The sequence below is a fragment of the Cyprinus carpio genome, chromosome B11, assembly GCF_018340385.1.
Source record: "Cyprinus carpio isolate SPL01 chromosome B11, ASM1834038v1, whole genome shotgun sequence".
Classification (NCBI taxonomy): domain Eukaryota; kingdom Metazoa; phylum Chordata; class Actinopteri; order Cypriniformes; family Cyprinidae; genus Cyprinus; species Cyprinus carpio.
The window spans coordinates 21,026,944-21,048,445 of NC_056607.1; the positions used below are offsets into that span (position 1 = coordinate 21,026,944).

At 35.0% G+C, this 21,502-nt stretch overlaps 2 protein-coding genes across 3 annotated transcripts in view; one reads left to right on the forward strand and one right to left on the reverse strand.

Annotated features, from left to right (window-relative positions):
• The window catches only part of LOC109098432 (elongation of very long chain fatty acids protein 1-like), a 25,688-nt gene extending 20,538 nt beyond the window's left edge, over positions 1–5,150 (forward strand). For both annotated transcript variants that reach the window (XM_042734518.1, XM_042734519.1), the window contains 7 exons: positions 266–367; positions 1,369–1,559; positions 1,755–1,835; positions 1,933–1,989; positions 2,067–2,172; positions 3,232–3,368; positions 4,335–5,150. In XM_042734518.1, coding sequence (XP_042590452.1) covers positions 307–367; positions 1,369–1,559; positions 1,755–1,835; positions 1,933–1,989; positions 2,067–2,172; positions 3,232–3,368; positions 4,335–4,667 — 966 coding nt within the window. In that variant the 5' untranslated portion in view covers positions 266–306 and the 3' untranslated portion in view covers positions 4,668–5,150. The remainder of the gene's footprint in view (positions 1–265; positions 368–1,368; positions 1,560–1,754; positions 1,836–1,932; positions 1,990–2,066; positions 2,173–3,231; positions 3,369–4,334) is intronic.
• Positions 5,136–20,694, reverse strand: LOC109098429 (zinc finger FYVE domain-containing protein 9-like). The gene is made up of 16 exons (XM_042734517.1): positions 20,500–20,694; positions 18,125–18,694; positions 17,079–17,178; positions 16,867–17,000; positions 15,802–15,907; positions 15,373–15,495; positions 14,145–14,300; positions 13,824–14,051; positions 12,821–12,903; positions 12,623–12,727; positions 12,051–12,201; positions 10,879–10,959; positions 10,281–10,443; positions 10,090–10,195; positions 9,406–9,582; positions 5,136–8,399 (listed from the first exon to the last, which is right to left on the reverse strand). The coding sequence occupies exons 2-16, from the start codon at positions 18,584–18,586 to the stop codon at positions 8,238–8,240; spliced, it is 2,337 nt and encodes a 778-aa protein (XP_042590451.1). The 5' UTR covers positions 18,587–18,694; positions 20,500–20,694; the 3' UTR covers positions 5,136–8,237.
• Between the last annotated feature and the right edge of the window lie 808 nt (positions 20,695–21,502).

The window sequence follows — 21,502 nt, forward strand, 5'->3', positions numbered from 1 at the left end:
CTGGCTAGAGACGGGATGAACATCACATGTTTCCAGCGTGAGGTTCAAAGTCTTTCATTTTCACTGGCTCAGCTGTTGAGGTCACCTAATACAGTGAATTCATTCCAACCGTTACAAACACTAACTGCATTTAACTCAGTTAGCCAGCTGCTGGTAGAAAACCCAGTGTAATGATTGAGGAATCACACTATCTGCATTCATGCGTGTTTTGCTCCACGTGACATTACACTCTGAACTGACAACATCTGTGTTTCTGCCCTCACAGGTGCTTTTGTGCAGTCAAACCTGAAGCTGACGTCAGTGAAAATGCTGGAGACGGTGAAAGACCGAGTACTGGAGGTCTATGATAGCCTCTTAGCAGGAAGAGGTAAAAATGCATGTTACATGAAACAAATCCATAGTCAGTACTGAACTGATGTATACTATTCAGACTAGTGGTCAAATTATTATTGTTATTTCTTTCTAATGGCTGACGATCTTGTGTTAAAACTTGACAGCTTACAACAAAAATAGCTGTTTTCAATTCAAAATGGGTCATTTGAGTTATCAAAACTGTCTACCTGAGGTTTCCCGCCCAATTAAAAGCTCTATAATTTAATCATTGATAGTGGAGAAATTAAGACAGAGGTTAAAATTAGTTTTGTACATTTACTGTTGTCCTGTAAAATAAAACGGTTATAATTATTAAGTTTTATTTTACAGTGCAATAGTATTATTATCAAAGTAATATTTGTTATTATTTATTAATTAAATATTATAGTGTGTGTGTGTGTGACTGTTTATATATATGTATAGATATATATATTAAATAAAACTACATAGAGTCTAGGGTGAGTTTTTCCATATTTTCTCAGGCTAAAATCATTTTTTTATTCCAGATGAGTTTCCATCCCTGGTATACACATAATGGAATATGACCAAATTGATAAATGCTAGCTAGAAACTATAAAAATGTCAGCATGTTCAACAAGATTGTTTTAAACCATTTCTCCGCAATGATATTAGCTCTACTGAAAGTGGAAACTGACTGTAGTAGAAGCAACAAAGTTAAGTAAAGTGCTAGTATTCATGAGCATGTCAGGTCTTTGCACACACAATAGCTAAAATTAACATTTATTTTAGACGGTATACTCCATTTACTAAAAAAAAAATTTAATTCAGAAATTGTTAATCTTATACAAGGAAACTTCTACAAGGAAGCTAAAATTGCTGCTGCTTAATACTCAAAATAATCTCAAAATGTTGGCCTGGTTAATTGGACTGGTCATGGACTGCTATCAATTATAATAAATGAAAAAAAAAATAGAAGATTTGAAGTAATATTAGCTGTTACTTTATGCTGTGTTTTGTGTTCCTCTCTCTTTCTAGACCCCCGGATGAAGGACTACCTCCTAATGGAGAGTCCAGTCAGTATGACTGCTATTCTGCTTGCTTATCTTTTCTTCTCACTGTACGCTGGGCCTAGGTTTATGGCCAACCGCAAACCCTTCCAGCTGAAAGAAGCTATGATCGTCTACAACCTGTCCTTGGTTGGCCTGTCTGTATATATCGTATATGAGGTGAGAATCAGGAGATGTTGAGGTGGTGTGATCTGTTTGAACTTGAACGCAAGCGTTTGTTTGTGTGCATTGACTCAGAGAGAGGTGTGTTATATTTTCATTCATTATGGAGACACTGTTCCGGTTTTGAGTTGCTCCTCAAAACCAGTTCCCAAATCTAAATTCATATATGAATTGTTTTGACTTGACGTGTAGTTCTTGATGTCGGGTTGGGCAACGGGATACACGTGGAGATGTGACCCATGTGATTATTCGAACAGCCCTCAAGGACTCCGAGTAAGATTTGCTTTCCATTTTCCGTTATTGTAGTTTGTGCACAAATAATCAAATCAGGGGGTATTAAAGATGTCTCTTTTTTTACTTTTTCCCCCAGATGGCAAGAGTTGCCTGGTTATTCCTGTTTTCAAAGTTCATTGAGCTTATGGATACGGTAAGATTTGAATAAAACGGCTGATTTTATAGCAGATTGGTTCATGAAGTGACGAATGCTGCTGTCATCCCGTTCAGGTGTTTTTTGTGCTGCGAAAGAAACACAGTCAGATCACCTTCCTGCACATCTTCCACCATTCCTTCATGCCCTGGACGTGGTGGTGGGGTGTGAGCTACGCTCCAGGTGAGTCGCTCCGAGTCAGTCAGCAGGTATTTACATGATCGGCACGAGCCGTCTCAGTGACGTCAACCTAACAAATTTCTCTTCCAGTCAGAGATGCAGAGATTTTGCATGTGCTAATAGTTCTTGTAAATAAAGCTCTTGGTGTTGATGGTCATTGATAAAATATTATCGTACTTTTTTCTATATACAGTATCAGTATTTATAATGATATCAATTTACCATTAATGTTTGTTAGATCTTGAGAATAAATGTCTTATCTTTAGACAAATTCGGACTAAATTCAGTTTTTTTTTTTTTTTACTGATTATGTTTTATGATTTATTACAAATGTATCATTAAAAACAGTGTTTAATGAACTGAACAGTTTAAACAATCTTTTAAAACTGTAATCAGATAAAAGTATAACAACTTTAAAAAACATTGGGATTTTTAATTTATTTTAATTATTATTTATTTAGTTTAATTTATTTTAATTATTATTTATTTATTTTTTTAGGCAAGATGCTGAATTGTATGCATTTAACATTAATGAAAAAAGTATCTTGGTGTTATGATATTCCTTAACAATAGTAATATTAGTAGTACTTCTTTGAGAAGTCAATTTTGGTATCAAGTATAAATACACCTCTGTGTCCTAATTTCTTCAAGTTAAACTGAACTTTTATTTTGAAGGTTTGTCATGAAGATCTTTGAGTTTCAGTGTTTGATGGTAGATTTTTCTCAAATAAAATGATGAAAAGCTGGCTCTGGAGATGAAGTTTGTGTGTTCATGTCTCGTATTGAGACGCGATGCTGAAAACACTGAGCATCGCGTGTGTTTAAATTTGTGTAGTATATGAAACTACACACATTCATTAACACAGAGACACAAAGAACATGTCACATGCGCTGAGTGGCAGTCGTTATGTTTATGTCTGCTGTTATCAGCTGTTAGATTAATACATATCAAGTAAAAATGTCCAGAGCTTATCACCATTAATGTCATAAACTTTATAGCTATCTTGATATGATATTATCACCATTATGTAGCTTTAAGACTTGCTGTAATGCTTCTTGCAGGTGGAATGGGCTCCTTCCATGCCATGATCAACTCTTGTGTCCATGTGATCATGTACTTCTACTACGGCCTTTCTGCTGCAGGACCTCGCTTCCAGAAGTTCCTCTGGTGGAAGAAATACATGACTGCAATTCAGCTGGTATGTTCATTTGGTCTGTAGAGCAGTATAAATCTCACCCATGATAATGCAGCCAAAGATATGTCTTTATGTTGTTCAAAACCCATTTCCTTTTGCACAAAACGCCTTCAAAATGCAGCGACTGTTGTAAGTGACCATAGCTGTCAGGCTCGGTATATAAAATATATATATAAGTTAATTGTGATTGAATCACATCCAAAATAAAAGTTTGTGTTTGCATAACATACATGTGTGTTCTGTGTATATGTATAAATACACAGATACACAGTATATATTTTGAAACTATTTCCATGTATTTACATGTCTATATTTATATTCCTATAATTTATATATATAAATATATTTAATATATAAACATAACATATTTTTCTGAAATATATTGTTTTTTTTTTTTTTATATTTAATATATACAATACAAATACATATATAATGTAAATTAAATCTTATATTTTAGGATGCAAGTCATTATTCATAGACATAATCCACTCAAATGAGCTGTATATTTAAATCTTGGTCTTAAATTTTGGTGTGTTTAGTATGTACGCTGAAAAAAAATGTTTCATTCATCTAATTAAAAAAATTTTTTTTCCATTGGCTCAAGTTAAAAAATATAGATGTGAATCATTACCCTAAATTGTTTTCATTGGATGAATGAAATATTTTTTTTTACAGTATATTATAAATAAATTATTAAAATATTATAATAAATTAAATTGTATAAATATTTATTATACAATTAAAATTGTATTTTACAATGAAATTAGACGTAAATGATATTTCCTACAGACACACTACAGCAAAAGAAATAACTGTCTCAAAACCATTTTTAGCTGGAAAAAATACTAGTGCTCTAATCATTTTTGCCACCACTGTATGTGTTTGCGTGTATATAATATTACATTTAGTTATTAATACTTAAAGAGCTGTGTATTCCAGACACTTAGACCTTCTTACTCTTCATTACAGATTCAGTTTGTGTTAGTGTCTCTTCACGTAACCCAGTGGTACTTCATGGAGAGCTGCGACTACCAGGTGCCTCTGTTCATCCACCTCATCTGGATGTACGGGACCTTCTTCTTCGTGCTGTTCTCTAACTTCTGGTTCCAGGCGTACGTGAGGGGCAAGAGGCTACCAAAGAACACCCAACAGCTCGCCCAGAACGGCACGGCCAGCGGATCCACAGTCGCCAACGGCTCATCGCTGGTTTCAAACGGCCACGGCGTGCACGAAAACGGCCTGAGCAACGGGAAACACCACGAGAACGGAAACACTCTCAACGGCAAGATGAAGAAAGCCTGAGAGCTCAGGAAGAGAAGACCCAAAACAGATGACCAGTAGAACCTGTACTAAGCACTATGGAGTCCAAAGAGTGTTTTGGGACTTTTCGTTTTCATATCTTGTGTTTTTGTTTTTTAATATGTACATTAAATAAGTACATGGGGATGTGAATCCATTTGACCCCGTTTGTATATTTTTTTTTTTTTGTCATAAATTAATCGAAAGAATAATTATTGAGCACAATGTTTGAAGAGAAGAGGAAGAGTACTGACTGGATCCATCCTCCGCTGATGTTGGTCATGACGTTCATCTCAACAGAATGAATCCACAGATGTGCACAGACACACGTTACATTCTTCCCCAATAGCGGACACTGTACAGTCAACATCAGTAAACTTGTATTACACCTGTAAATAGTTTTACCTTATAAACTAACGGGATTGAAATGGTAAAAATATTGCTACTCTTGAATTAAATACAAAAAATAAATTCCATTTTAAAATACACAGTTATCTGTTTATTTCACGTTATGCGGTTTGATGGCACATTATAGTTCCTTCATGAATAAAACCTGTGCAAGTCATTTGACCTACAATTCCGGCTGAAATTTGCAAGTGGCATCTCCGATGCAAATGCTTAACATATTAAAATATTTTTTAATCATTTACAAGAATGCAAGAGTACCTCTGCTTCTTCGCTCTTGTGGTTTCTCGTGTTTTGGGTTCAGTCGGAAACGCAGTGTGCATGCCGCAGTTCTCCTTCATAATTTGCATTTGTCATCTCAAGTATGTGCAGCATGTTGAGTGTAAACAAAAAGTCCATTCACTTCCTAAAAAGCAACAGAGGAAGACCAGATGAGCAAGCATCCTACGCTGTGTGTGTGTGTGTGTGAGGGAGGTCAGAAGACCGCATAGGAACAAATGACTTCGAGCTCACAGTGCACATGAGTTTGTGTGTATAATTCTCTCTCCTGTTTATCCAAGCGTCGTCTTTGTTTGGCTGAATTCCTAGCGCCATTTTTTTCCAGGCAGGTGTGCGTTAATGTAGGGCAGAGGTCAGGGCGCTCCTCTCGGAAAGCTGGGAGAACAGGGTGTTACATGGAATTTGTACAGTGACTCAGAAGGAAAACATCCTCACGCCTCTATCAGGAAGCACAACAGAGATCGCCAAGGCTACAATGAGTTCTACATGTGGAAGACTAGAAGAAACGGATTCTCTCTCCAATATCACGTCATGCTCATAAATCTCATTCACTCTGGAATCAGGTTTCATGTCGCACTTTGGTCCTCATTTGTCAGCGTTTCAGGCCTCAAGTTTCAAATCCTGTTTCTGACCAAGCCCAGGTCTACACAAGCAGTACAACTACAGACAGCTACATCAGTTTGTCACAGATAATGATAAGAATAAAATAAGAACCAATAATGGGTTTTGTGGTATCAGAATATTGAAAACCTTCTTGAATGCGTAACTTTAACTTAACCCTCTGAAATGCAGCACTGACTTTAATGTAAGAATTCAAAATCATATCCTGTCTTGTGTATGGCTCTTTTTTAAGTGTAGTCACAGCACAACAAACCAAGCATTCTCCACTGGAGGCTTTGATCAATCTCTAGAAATAATCTGGAAGGCTATTTCTGCCTCAGAGTTTTAAAAAAGTAATTAAGTAGAACATTTTTAAAATAATAATAATATTTAAAAAAAATTGCAATAATGAGGTATTGTACAGACAGTAATGAGAATTAAATCAATACAAAACGGTCACAAATGAGAGACATGAAGTCATAGTTGCGAGAAATAATCGTAATTGGTAGGCACAAGGTTGGAATTACAAAAATGTTCCATTTTTGACCCGAATTTGCGATTGAGAAGTAATTGCAATTACGGGAAAGAATCACAGTTGTGAGATGTGAAGTTTAGATTCTAAGAAATAAAGTCGCATTTAAATGATTAAATTACTAGAATGTATCAACAGTGAGATATGGTCATAATTAAGACAGTTACAACACCTTGTTTTGCTCTGTGGTGGAAATAAAATCATAACTATGAGTAAAAAATAAATAGTCAAAATAGTGAGATATGAGGTTGCAGTTAAAAGAAATACAGTTTTATGTTATTTTTTACTCTGGTGGAAATATAGAATTTATTAGTAATAAAAAGTAGCAGTTACGAGATTCAAAGTCGTAATGATAAGAAATGTTTTTACAAGAAGTAAAGAACTCGCAAAATAGCTGAAATTACAAGTCCTGCCCACCTTAGTTACTGTTGCTATGTCAAGCCATAGTGCTCTCACACCACACCTCATGTTCTCAAACAGTGAAAAATACATGCCGACGCAAAGAGGAAACTGACAACACATTTTTTAAAGAAATGCAAACAATAAATAGCGTTTTGTGTTGTGAAGGATCGCTGTAGAGGCTCAGTTCAAGCGGCACGTGAACCGATCGTCTTTTCATATTTACCAGTTATAGCATGAAATGAACATCAGAAGGTATCTTGTTTTAAAGACATCAAAACACCATGGTGGTGTATCAGACTTTAACTTGATAAACAGTGTATTGACGTCTTTCCGTAGTTGAAACAAGATACCTTCTGATGTTCATTCATGTTTATTTTGCGCTATATCTAATAACGAGGAAGAGACGATCGGTTCACATGCTGCTTGAACTGAGGCAATACACCAATCTGTCACAACACATTAAAGAGCCACAAAACGGCATTTATTGTTAGAATTTCTTACAAAATGACCAAATTTGCAAGCTGAGACTGTTTCATACCAAAAGTAACCTGCTCTGTCTTATCTGTCGACGCACTGTCACTGTCTTCTTTGCTTTGTGATGTATTTTTCACTGCGTGAGAACATGAGATAGCAACAGTTAGTAAGAGGGGCGGGTCTTTACGAAGGGTCAACTGTATGATATAAAGTTACAATTATGAGAAATAGTTGCAATTGCAAGAAAGCTGCAACTGCGAGATATAAACTCACAGTTAAGAGAAATAGTTGCAATAGCAAGATATGAGGTTAAAGTTGCAATAAGTTATAAAAAGTGACGAATTATAAGAAGTCACAATTATGAGAAATAGTCACAGTATTGAAATATGATGCTGCAATAAGAAGAAATAAAGTTGCACACGTGAGATAAGAAGGAGAACTGAGAGAAACAGTAGTATTTTGTGTCCAAATTGTGAGATATAGAGTTTTATGAGAAATTGTTGCAATAGCAAGGTATGAGTTTGCAATTATTAGTAATACCATGAATTATATTTTTATAACTCTGAGGCAGAAATGGGCTTCCACAAGTGTTCATTTTGTCATTATTCAATAGAGCTCTTAATGGTGTGGAATGATCAGCTAAAATGATACATCGGTCGGCCTCTAGTGATGACTGAGAGATAGTAGTAGTTTTTAAAGCCATTTGATGTTGTAACCCCAGACCCTTTCACAGTGAGCAGTAGGGTATCGACTAAACTACTAAAATAAGCTGCCCCATGGGGACGTCTACTACATTCCACTCTCAAATGATACTGAACTCAAAGGTTTTGCTCGTGAGGTTTCTGGGAGTGTTGGCACATGTGACAGTGGGTGGTCCGTCTCTACGATGTGTCCTCCAGAATATAGAAGATGAGCTCCAGCTGACAGGCGGCGAGACCCTGGTACTGAGAGTTACTCTGCACCACGGACGTTAATGATTGGTTAAGACATTCCTGGTATGGATCTGGAAGGCGCTGCCCGTTACTGCCTGCCAAGAACTCCATCTGAAAGATTAAAGAAATGATGATAAGAAAACTTTTGTCCTTTGGTGTCTTGACCTTTGCACAAAAACCCCAGAGATTTAATCAAAATACAGCAGTAATAGTAAAGCAGAAGATCACAATCACATGCTACACTCCTGACCGGCCCTTACACAATACTGCACTACAGTAATTATAACTGAAAGTCTCCTTGTTACATCTGACATCCAATCTGAGATTGAGAATATAGTTCTGGGTACATAAAGGAGTTATAAAACTAGTAGCTGCCTTGGAAAAGTCAACAGATGAGGTACAGGACATGTGAGGTTTTTTTTTTTTTTTTTTTTTTTTTTTTTGAAGGACAGAGGTTTTAAATATGTAAATATACTATTAACGAAATCACATATATATACAGAGAGAGATGTGTAATTGAGTAAAATGAATGAATGTATTTGAGTATTTTGTACCAATATATCTATCTAGTTTGAAAATTATTTATAATTATTTGTGATTAATTCGATCAGCACATCATATAATGAAATTAAAATTTGTAATTGCTTGACAGCCCCAATAAAAACCTATGAAAATGTGAAAAATAAAAATATTATATGTGTAAAATATTATCTGGGAAATATCTATTAATTATTATTATTTTTTTTTTTTTACATAAACACTTTTTTATGTAAACATGACAAAATATTGTTATAATGGATTGCAATAACCTAATGTAAATTATTTTTTACACAAATTTATTAAATACTCATGCATTTATTTCACTCATTTACTCATCACTCTCTCTGTATATACATGATGGAATAATATGAGTAAAATTAATTGTACCAATATATCTATTTATCTATCTATCTATCATGCACAAATAAGTAATTGAGTAAATATACTGTACCAATATATTTTAGTTTAAAAATTATGATTGTTATTATCATTATTTTGATTGGCTAATTACTTCTGTGTCCAATAAATGATTACATTTGGAAAAAATCATTATTGGACATAATGATCACTTTCTGACCTTCTGGCCGTCCAGGGTGACTCTCAGAGCCAGTTTGGTCATGCCATCCTCCTTCAGCAAACAGAGAGACTGACACAGTGCCAGACAAAACGCCCGCGCAAGACGCTCCGTCAGACGGTTCTGGCTGGTGTGGTTATTAAGACCATTTGGATGTTGATCTTTCAGCAAGTAAAACACCTGTGAAGAAATTCAAACATGAATTAACCGGTTGTTGAAAGTGGTTTCCAAAAGCATTTTCAGTAATTAAAATTAAATCAAATTTAGATAAAACCACTACGATGCAGCAAGCACTTAATCCATAAGCATAAATCAAAATAAAGACATTAAAAAAGACCACTATGTACTCCATTTTCCATATTTTCACCACTCTGATTTGACTCTAAAATAAGACGCAGATAAATAAGATAAATAATAAAATTGTGGAAAAAATAGAATATAATTTTATATATATTTTTATAATTATACATCATAATATTTTCTTTGTTTTTATGAAAAAATATATTAAATATTAACTGGAAATATATATATCTTTTAATTTATGTATTTTTTAAATTAATTAATTATGACATAATTTGGGAGAACTATCCCTTTAAGATTCAGGGTTTATATCTATCCCTAACTTTAAAAATGAGCAAACGTACTAAAAACACAGACACTCCACAAGTCACAGGTAAACCTGCTTGCCTCTGTCCAGCGTATGAGCTTCCCATTGGCTCTGTATTCTAAGCGCTGATGGGTCTTGATGTTTGTGAGAGACTCCATAGACTTGCCATCGATGGGGCTGATGATGCTGTGAGATACAGCGCAGAATGAGAGGAAACCAGCACAGCTTTAGAATAACTGTATATGTATATATATATATATTTGTTTCTAACCCTTTATTGAAGCGCGGCTCTTCGTCCTGCCACTGAATGTGCACATATTCCTGCCTCTCTGCTGGGGGGAGCTTTCCACAGGCGACTGTGAAGTCCTTCATGTCCCGTAGAGATCGACGTAAGTCAGCCAAGGCCTCCATGGTTACCTGCACCATCAAACCATCTGTAACATTGAGCAGATGCATGGACTCTTAGCACATGCACATCTACTGTATACAGTGCACCTATCTCCTGCACATGTTCAAGTTAGATAGGGCTCATTCTATAATGTAGGGTACATTTCATATGTTTTGATGATAACTATATATATTTTCTTAAGAAATATCATGTTTTATTCGTTAAGGAAATACATACTATAATCACACATAGGCTATATTTTGTGCACCCCTTTATCAATTTGCTTGAAATTGCCTTTAAGCCCTTTAAATTACAGTTTTTGTCTTTTTGAATTTTAGTTCAAAATGATGAATTAAAATATATAAATGTCAAGACTATCTATATTAAATCTTAATGCCTTAGAAAAATAGATTAAATAGAATTTTCTTTCAAATAAGAGATGTGCTGCTTTAATGAACCACAGAAATGAACAAATCATAACCTTCCACAATGCTGGACTTGGCTAGGTACCCTGATGAAGGTTTGAGCGCTCCACTGAACACAAAAAAACACGAGCCAGTGACTGAAAGTTGAACAGAAACACAGATTTAGATTCAGTGAGAGAACTGTTTTCAAGAATGTCAGACGGCGCCCTCAAGTGAGCGCTTAAGGAAAGACAGATTAATCCTTTGTTGATGTAGAAATTAACCCTTGTGCATGAATTTAAAAAAGGTACAAACAGTTCCTTGGAAGACAAACATGTCTGTGTCAAAAAAAAAATAGTCATAAAAATATTATATATTAATATTTTTTTCTACTTTCAATTACATTTTTTTTTATCCTGATCATAACTACCAACCATTTGTAGGATTTTAATCCTTTAAATGCCATTTAATACAATGCCACTGTTGTTGTTTTTGAGGGAAAAAACACCATATAATTAATTAATGAATTACCATATACTAAATGCAAAGCAGATTTTTTTGTTAGTTTGTTTTTGATTATTACAGTTGTATATATCAATGATTAGCAAATCAAGAAAACATCAGTTTAACAGCACGTGTGCTGCAAATGCTCACAACACAAACTAACAAAGAAACATGCAAGTAGCACAGAGCACAACAAAATTACCTCAACAAAATGAAAATTAACCATGTTTTTTTTTTTTTTTGGAATATTGATTATAACCACAGTTGTACAAATACCATGGCTAAACTACGGTTAGTCTAGTTAATCCATGGTTAATTTGTGCATTTAACTATAGTAACCATTTTTTGTTTTTATTTATTTTTTATATAATAAATGTATTAATTCATTCATTAATTTTAATGCCATAAGCTATGGTTAATTTTTATAAGGGAAGTTGTAAACTAAGTTGGCCAGCTTACATAACCTTTCACAGTTACAGTAATTGTGTATTTCATCAGAATATTTAGGCTAAAAATATCCAAAAAAAATTAAATCTAAGGAATCATATGATCAGGATGTTAAAATAAATAAATAGGTTTGATCGTTTGTAATACTATGCAATGACATGAATACAGTTGTAGGTGCAAAATATGTCCAAATACTTTTTTCGACCACTGTACTAATATTCAAAACAAAACAATCAAGGAAACAACAGATATTTGTCTCTAAGCTGACGTGAGTGTTGGGATGTTCTCTCTCTCTCACCTCTGCGCGGCTGGCTGTGAATGCTGATGGCCTGCGTCTGGTACTGTCCATCTGCCGTCTGCACGCAAATGAGATGAGAGTCGGCCTGCTCGTTAAAGCAGGCGCCCAGGGCCAGCACTCTCTCATTAGACTTATTCAGCGCCTTCAGCAGCTAAAACAGCAGCAGAGACAGAGACAAGAACCTCATTACCCAAAGAAATGATAATTAACGAATTACTCGTTAACTCAGATCTGCTTATCTATTCAACTCCATTTTGATGATAAGCCTTCTGATACTCAAGGCACAAGCCAAAAATATCATGCTCTTACCATCTACTTTGGAAATTATACCATGGTGCTGATGCAGTTTCTATTTCGAACAATTAACGGTTACATTTGAGATGTTTTTTTTGTTCTTTTGTTGGAATACACTAAGGTCAACTGCATTCAAATTAGGTATACGCTATTTTCAACCAAATTCATATTACAGCAACCAAAGACTCCTTGTGTTCAATGATTTTACCTAAATCACAGTGAACAGATCCATTGTGTTTTGTTTATGTTTGGAAGCATCTAGGGTGGTGTTACAGTACCTCTGGATGACGTGTTTTAGGGATTCTTATACAGGTGCTTCTAGCCTCTAGATCAACCACGAGCCCCGGCACTGTTGGTAGTGTGTAACGGTAAAAACGGAAATCCTATGAGAACCAAAAAAGAATGGAAATCAATTAAGACAGCAAATGAACTAAACAGGAAGCAGTATAACCGGAAAGAGTAATTGAAAGTATCACCACTAAGAGTCTCATTATACTGTTGTTGACGGGTCCAAAGAGAGGCTCTCTGAAGCGCACACTGAACAAGGGACAGGGATAGACTACAGGACAGCAGAAAACACAAAAAACTCAATCACTATGCTTCTTCAGACCATACAATAGTGCACACAGAGAAAATGAATGAAATTAGAGCTTTTCTCAATTTTGTTTTTTTTCATTTGGTAAGAATGACAGCTAACAAATAAGACCAAAAAATAAGAGCTGTTAAGATCTTAGAAATCATAACTCTGCATCTCAATTTGCATATTATTCACACTAAATAGTACGCCAAATAAGTAGCTGTCCCAAATCATAGTATGCTACTACTTTAAAAGTTTAAAATCTTTTTGAAAGAAGTATTTTACACTCAATAAGGCTCAAAAATTAAGTAAAACAGTCACAATTTATTACAATTAAAAATAACAGATTTCTATTTTAAGAATTTTTAAAATGTAATTTATTTCTGTGATCAAAGCTGTATTTTCAGCATCATTGCTCCATTCTTCAGTCACATGATCCTTCAGAAATCATTCTAATATCCAAGTTTGCTGCTCAAGAAATATTTGATATTATCAATATTAAAAACAGTTCTTTTTTTTTTTTTTTTTTTACATATTTTATTCAGGATTTCAAAACAACATTTATTTGAAACAGAAATCTTCCGTAACATTATAAATGTCTTTACTGTCACTTTTGATAAATTAAATGTGCCCTTTCTTAAAAAAACAAAAAAAAGGCCGTAAACTTTGAACATGACTGGAGCAATGGCTGCTGAAAATATAGCTTTACCATCACAGGAATAAATTACATTTTAAAATATATTCTAACAGGTTTAAATGGTAAAAATATTTCACAACATTACCATTTTTCATACTGTCTTCAAGCAGCCTTGGTGGGACTTCTTTCAAAAACATAAAATCATAAAGACCCAACATTTTGAGTGGCAGTGTATATCAATCTTAGGTTTATTCAGTTTTCTTACATCTGTACTCCGCTCCTAAACGCAGCATGAGTCTCAGGGGAAAGGCTTTGGCCCATGGAGCCTCTGCACGGAGCATGAGGACCCCGAACAGGAAGGGCGGCGCAGGTAAAGGCAGGCCCTCCAGAGACTGAAACGTCGGACGCACGTAAAGAAAGCCAGCGTGCTCGGTATTACCCAGAAACCCTCGGGATACCAAAGAGTGACTTAGGTGATTCAGAAGCTTTCCTGCTGCGAAGAAAAAGCAAGATCAAGAACGTATCAAGACATTGCAGATGTTTGGTCTTAGTTTTATGGTTGAGTAACGTCCTGTGCAAGGTTCACCTGTCTGGGCATCCCAGTAGATCTGAATGAAATGATTGAAAATATCCGTCGGGAATCTCTTCTCTTCAGGCAAACACTGCAGTAAAATGACCACCTCTGGCTGTCCCACAGCATGCATGCCCTTCGACATAACACACCAACACCGCCGGTTCACATCTATAGGAGCACAAGAACACCTCAGTGATCACATGAACAAACTAGCATGTTGTTATCAGGAGCTAGGGCTGGGTGATATGGAATTTTTTTGTCATTATAGCTTTTACATATCATAAAATATAAGGAAATGCTTTCCACCTGTTTGTTAGACCTTGTGTTTGAATTTGAGAGTTTGATTGTTTTGTTAAATGTTTAGTTCAAAAGATAATTTAATTTAGGTTTAATTGATTTGGGTTTTTTATGTATTATAATGAAAAATTATTTTTCCCTAAATTCTGTTTTCCATTTTATTTTTCTGCATTCTGTGCTTCATAATTCAATTCAAATTTATCATCAAAAATGGTGTAGAATAAAAATAATAATAAAAAAAAACTTTTACAATTTAATTAATTTATAGATTGAAACTAAAATTTATTTACAGCAAAAAAAAAAAATCGCATTTTTATTTTTGTCAAATAAGATGCACTGTATAAATTAAAACATGGATGTAAAATATTAAGTTCCTTAAAAATAATAACATCATTATCATTATTATTTTGAGAAGTAAATCTTTAGCACACAATAATATATTTCTGTCATAATTTCTTAAACCAATCTTATTTTGACAGTTTGTTGTGAAGATCTTTGAGTGTTTGGTAGTTTTTTCTCAAATGAAACGATGAAAAGCTTGTGAAGTTACTTTCAGAGCAGCTCTGGAGATGAAGTTTGTGTGTTCATGTCTCATGTATTGAGTCGCAGAGGCTGAAAACACTTTGAGCATCGTGTGTGTTTGAGTTTGTGTAGTAGATGAAACCCATTCACACAGAGACACACAAAACATGTAGACTTAATAGCAACATGCACTGACTGACAGATGTCACATTCATTTCTGCTGTCATCAGCTGTTAGATTAATACATAACAGGTAAAAAATTCCTAAGAGTTTATCATTAACACACATGCACACACACACTCTGTGACAGACTACAGAACAGCTTCAATCACGATATAATACACCATACCAAGCTCCACGTGTCAAATCACCAAAACCGCATTAAATGCATTAACAGTGGAATGAGACATTAGCGACATACAGCTGACAATCTTCACAACGGCCAGCAGGTTTGCGTTCAGCACAAACACCAGAGGCGCTGCAAGACCTCTCTCCAGCTCCTCTAAGAGCGACGACTCCGTTCTCTTCTCCTCCAGAGTGTAGTCTGCAGAAATAAACACAAGAACCAGCCTCTGAAATCTCAAACTCACTCATGAAATGCTTTAGAAGTACTGGTAACATCTCATACTGACTCTCTCTAGCAATGGTTTACCCAAATATAACACTTCTGTCATTGTTTACTCACCCTTGTGTTGTTCCCACCATAAAAGGACTACTTTTAGCTGCTTGTGTTCATTGTATGCATTGGAAAATCTTTTTGTTCCACAGCAAAAAGTAAGGAGGGTTTTGGAAAAGTTATTTTTGGTGAAGCCTAATTAGTCAGAACTAGTGTGCTCATTAGGACACATACCTCCTTTGACCCCTGTTGATGTCAGAATAGGGGGAAGGTCCTTTGGTGGAGTGGGTTTTGTAGAGTTGCCACTGACTTCATCTCCAGCTCTAAGGTCAGATACTTCCTACAAATCATTGACAATCATTGCACTAAAAAAAAGTCAAAAAGTAATAAAATTTTTTTCTAAAGGTTACTTCACAAAGAATAAAGGGAAATTTAAATAACTATAAAATAAAATATTGAATAATGTAGTAATTAAAATAAATATCCTCACAATAGGGCCATTGTAAAAAATTATTATAAAATCAAATAAAATACTTAAAAATTAAATAAATATCAATATGGGATTGTAACTGTGTTTTTTTAAAGTTACAGTGAAAGATTCATGGGAAATAAAAAATTTTTAAATAAAATGATACAATGAATAAAATAAAATATCCTCTCTATAGGGTCTTTATAAGAGTTTACTTTTCTTAAAAGAGAATTTACTTTTCAAAGATTAAAGGGAATTTAAAATAAAAATAATAAATAAAATAATTATTAAAATAATTAAAAATAAAATATAATGAAATAAAATTAACTTTTAATCAAATAAAATATCCTCTCTGTGGTGTCATTACCAGAGTGTATAAGTATTTTATAAAAGTTACTTTAAGAGACTAAAGACTAAAGACTAAAGAGAATTAAAAATAAAATAAAATAAAATAAAATAAAATAAAATAAAATAAATATAATCCCCATAAGGAGTGTAAAAATGTTTTTTAAAGTTTCTTCACAGAGACTGAAGGGAAATTGAGTCTTTGTGAATAATAATAAATAATAATAAAATAATTATTTAAATAATTAATAAAATTAAATAAAATATCCTCTATAGGTTCATGAAAAGAGTGTAAAAATGTTTTTGTAAAATTTCTTCACAAAGATTAAAGGGAAATTAAAATAAAACACATAATAAAATAAAGTAAATAAAACATCCTCTCTATAGGATTATTAAAGAAGTGTTTTTTTTAGTTAGTTTACAAAAATTAAAGGGCAAATAAAATAGAATAGACAAGTAAAGAAGCAGAAAGTGTCCGGTCATACCGCCTGAGCGAGCTCAGCCCTCTCTGTGTGGGACACACTTCTGTGAAGGGGAGAGCTGTTGGCACTTCTGCTCTCACACTGAGGAAGTAGATTATCTGCAAACCAGACCTTCTTCTGGTCCTTGCGAAGCGTCCCTGATGAAATAACATCATTGTAACTGTATAACTGATGTGTGAAAGCTCATAAGCAGGGGAATCCACCGCGACACTCACGGTTCATCAAAGCTGAATGACAGGTGACACAGACACGTCCCTCTTTCCCACCGAGATGAGTCAGTTTGTATCTGAGGTCACAGCACACCACACAAAACACCTGCAAAACAAACAGATCTTCATGTTTTAAGGAGAATGACATCTTAAAGGGACAGTTCACACAAAAATGAAAATTCTGTTATCTTTTACTCACCGGTCCCAAACATTGTAAACCTAAAAAAGTTGGCAAAACTCAAAAATATGAGGAAATCAGTTACATCAAAATGTTGTCAGGTAATAAATTTGAAATTTAAGTAAGCAGAATTTTGTATTTTGTACAATCCTGTTTTTTTTTTTTATTGATTATTGTTATCAAAAATATCGTTTATTCGAAGCTTATAAATATCCGGTTTCAATACCGCTTTTTTCACCCACTGCAGTGAAATGAGAAGCATTTATAAACCTGTTGTATGTAAGCAATAAGGTTCTGGAGGCCGTGCTGTATCGTGAATAAATCAAACAAGTTCATTAAACTCAAAATAATGAGACAATTCAGATTACTTAAAATACATCAATGATATAAACTCAAAAGAAAAAGAAAGCTCTAAAAACTCATAAATGTTAATGTGATTGAAGCAATTTAGTTTAAGTTCACCGTAATCAAACCAATTAATTATTTTGAGTGTTAGGGTTTAATGTGAACCTGTATAATTTTTTTTGAAGAATATTGGTAATCAAAAAATTGCTGGTAGCCATTCATTTCCACCATATTTTTCCCATACTGTGGAAGTCAAGGGGAATCAACAAATGCTTGCTTACCAACATTCTTCAAAATATCTTCTTTTGTGTTCTACAGAAGAAAGAACGAACGAAAGCAAGAAAAGCAAGAACGAACAAATGAACGAAAGAAAGCAAGAAAGAAAGAAGGAAAGAACGAATGAATGAACAAACGAAAGAACTAAAGAAAGATAGAAAGAAAGAAAGGGGTGAGTAAACGATGACGGAATTTTTGTTTTTGAGTGAACTATCCCTTTAAACTTTGTTAAATTTCCACATGCGTCTCTCACCTTCCCACACGCTCTGCAGTGATGACGTCTTTTGGTGAAGGAGAATTTGGATCCACATTTCATGCACGCTGGTGCCTGAGAATCGGGGACCCACTGTGGAGCCGTGGTGCCCAGAGAACTGCAGCGCTGCATGGGCAAAGCACCAAGTGATCCCTTCCTCCCACCACACACTAGTGACGCTTCCATCCCACCACCCTTCTTGCAGTCTAGGGAGGGGTCTGAGGGCTCCGTGCTGTCTGTTTGGTGGGTGTCCTCCACAGGAGAGGATGGAAGTCCCAGCACAGCCTCCAGCTGCTCCTGCTCATTCTCGGCCAGCTCTTTCTCTTCAATGACAGAGTCCTCTTTCAGTCCAGGCCTCAGCTTGCGCTCGTCCAGCAGCGACTCGCTGGAGTCCTTGAGGGTGGAGTATCCGAAACGCCTCTCACCCCACACAGACAGAGTGGCGGTTACTGCTTGCCTCATAGTCTCAACGGAGGGAGCTCAAAGCGAGAGGGTTACTGATCATACTTTAGCTCACCCTGAGCTTTGTTTTTTTCCCTCAAACCATCACAACATGGCCCACACAATGTCCTGCCAAAAGATGAGTCAGAGATATTCATTTCCAGCAGCCCAGTGGATTTGTCAGGGATGCTTGGCTTTTTTTTTTTTTTTTTTTTTTTAAATGCAAACATTAGAATCCATTTCAAAATTTTTCAGATGAAGATGCTGGACTGAATCAACTTCAGTTTACTTGTTATAATTTTTATTTTTTTTTTGTGACTGTGAGTCCAAATATGATCCATCAAGTTTGGTTATTTGTTCATTTCTCAATTATCATTGTACTGCATTGCATTATATGTTTTGGAACTACAGCAGTGATAATAAAACCAAGCATTTCAATATCATTTTACTAAGACATTTTATTGGGAGATAAAGAGTGACAAATAGTCTTCTATACTGTTATTAAACAAATCTTATTGATATACATCACAAGCTACCAGAATTTAATCTTCCTTTTCATCTATTTAAATATCAGCAAACATTTTGGCTCAGTTCCAGCCGCTGAATAAAACTGAGGAGCTTTTTCCTATTTGAGTATGAGTCTGATATATCAAATATGATGCAATCTTTTGCTTTAGACTGTGTCTAAAAATATGATTTTTCTCAGGCTTTACAGGGTTAAAATGTAAGAAACTTCTTGTGATGCATGTCCAAGTGGATATTTAAGCTAAATGTTGCATTCCAAATAAAATTAGTAAATAAACATATTACATATTATAATAAATGGTAAACGTGAAAAGCTAATTCTTAAATATTAAACTATTATATTACTACTGAATTCATACATTAATTAAATATTAATCTGAATTAAATAATAAATATTAAGCAATAATAACTATTTTTCTAGTATAAACAACATAACATATTATGATAAGTAGAGTACTAGGTCTATACAAGTTTTTATAGACGAGGCTTTGAACACATTTATGCAATATGTATGATGCTCCATCTATTTATCTACTAGGTTACTTGGCCTCAAAGGGGTTGGTATTTATCAACATGGCATATGTACAAAAATTAAAGGCATTTCAGCATTTTATATGCCACACTCTCAGACACAGATCCTGCATCACTATTTCACAGTGAGGATTTGCTGAGTGCGCAGAAAGACTCGTCTGCATGGATGCATATGCATATACACATATTCAGAATCATGCATGAACGCAACTACATGCAAACACTAACGCATTTCAGTGTGTATTATTTACACAAATTCAGATACATAATAACAGCTGTCAAAAAAAATGCTTTCTGATTTGGAGTCATTAGAGTTTGTCGCCTCACCCCATCTACGCTGCCAGCTATGCGACGCGACGCGACAAACAAGAACGCGTCGCGCACTTGCAATTATGTGAGCGTTCTAGCCTGCGAAGTGTCACAATATCACAGCAGTTTATAGTCTATTCTCCGGAATTGTGGCCCAAAACTTAGTGTAGCATCTGTTACCACAAAGAGGAGAGATTACGCGTGTGGTTATTAATCTCTCAGCACTGCATTGCAGAAGAGCCGCCGCAACCTTCACACAAGACAACATCTTGAATGCGTTTGACACGGACACACGAGCCCGTGGTGATTCAGCATCACTTCTGGTTAGCAGCAACGCAAACGCACATGTGTTCATATATATGGCTGATGTGCATCACTCTCGCCTGTGGCTGCTGATGACTACAGCAATGCGACACAGTGCCGGCGTCAACAAGAGACAATTATCCTCACTTAAGCTACTATAATTATCTCAGAATAAAACCACGAAAACTCCCACAAGAACCAGATATTATTTTAGCGCTAGAGCGTGATACAACGCAGGAATAAATATGATAAATGCAAATAATTACCAGGATCTCTGTCTCCCATCGCCACCTCTGTGCGCGCGTCATCAGAGGTCTGCGCGAGATCAACGCGCGTTCACAGGGGCGTCGCAATCACTTGAGAAGTCAGAGCGACATTGGACATTGGAAATATGTGACATTGGACCACAAACCAGTCATAAATGTCCATTTTTTTAAATTTAGATTTATACATCATCTGAAAGCTTTCCAATGATGTATGGTTTGTTAGGATAGGATAATATTTGGCTGACAACCATTTGAAAATCTGGAATCTGAGGGTGCAAAACAATCAAAATATTGAGAAAAATCGCCTTTAAAGTTGTCCAAATGAAGTCTTTAGCAATGCATATATTACTATATTACATTAAGTTTTGATATAGACTATTTACAGTAGGTAATGTATTAAATATCCTCATGGAACATGATCTTTACTTAATATCCTAATGATTTTTGGCATAAAATAAAAATCAATAATTTTGACCCATACAATGTATTGTTGGCTAGAGCTACAAATATAGGCCGTGCTACTTAAGACTGGTTTTGTGGTCCAGGGACACATATGGAAGGCAAAAACAATACAGGAAACATGTATGAAGCACAACTCACAGAGAAAAGTCACTTTAATCCAAGCAAATTTGTGTTGGTAAGCGATGAAATAGTCTCTGCAACTTGCTGCGAAATATGCGTATTAAATGGGTTCCTATTGAAATGACTGGATTTTGCATGTGAAAATTCACCAAAAAGCCATAAATGTGAACGCATCTTAACTCACTGCAAATGTTATGATTATCAAAACATCAAAAATAAAAATACAGCCAGTTTGCAAACTGATCATGGGTCAACATAAAAACAAACGTATAGAAATATTAGGTATTGTTTTTGATCATATTTAGATCCCAAATGAAGCCTATGGTTAAGCCGCGGTCATTTACTGTCAATTGGCAAATTTTCAGGAGCGAAATCCAGTGGCTTCAATAATCAAATGTGAACATCTTGAGGGGAAAGATTT

Bases quoted from the DNA above. Each gene is read 5' to 3' on its own strand.
- LOC109098429 (XM_042734517.1), bottom strand. From the start codon at position 18,586: ATGAGGCAAGCAGTAACCGCCACTCTGTCTGTGTGGGGTGAGAGGCGT. The intron at 17,001-17,078 runs GTGAGTGTCGCG...TTATTTCATCAG, and splicing joins TCATTCAGCTTTGATGAACC to GGACGCTTCGCAAGGACCAG. The intron at 14,052-14,144 runs GTGAACCTTGCA...TTTTCTTCGCAG, and splicing joins CTACTGGGATGCCCAGACAG to CAGGAAAGCTTCTGAATCAC.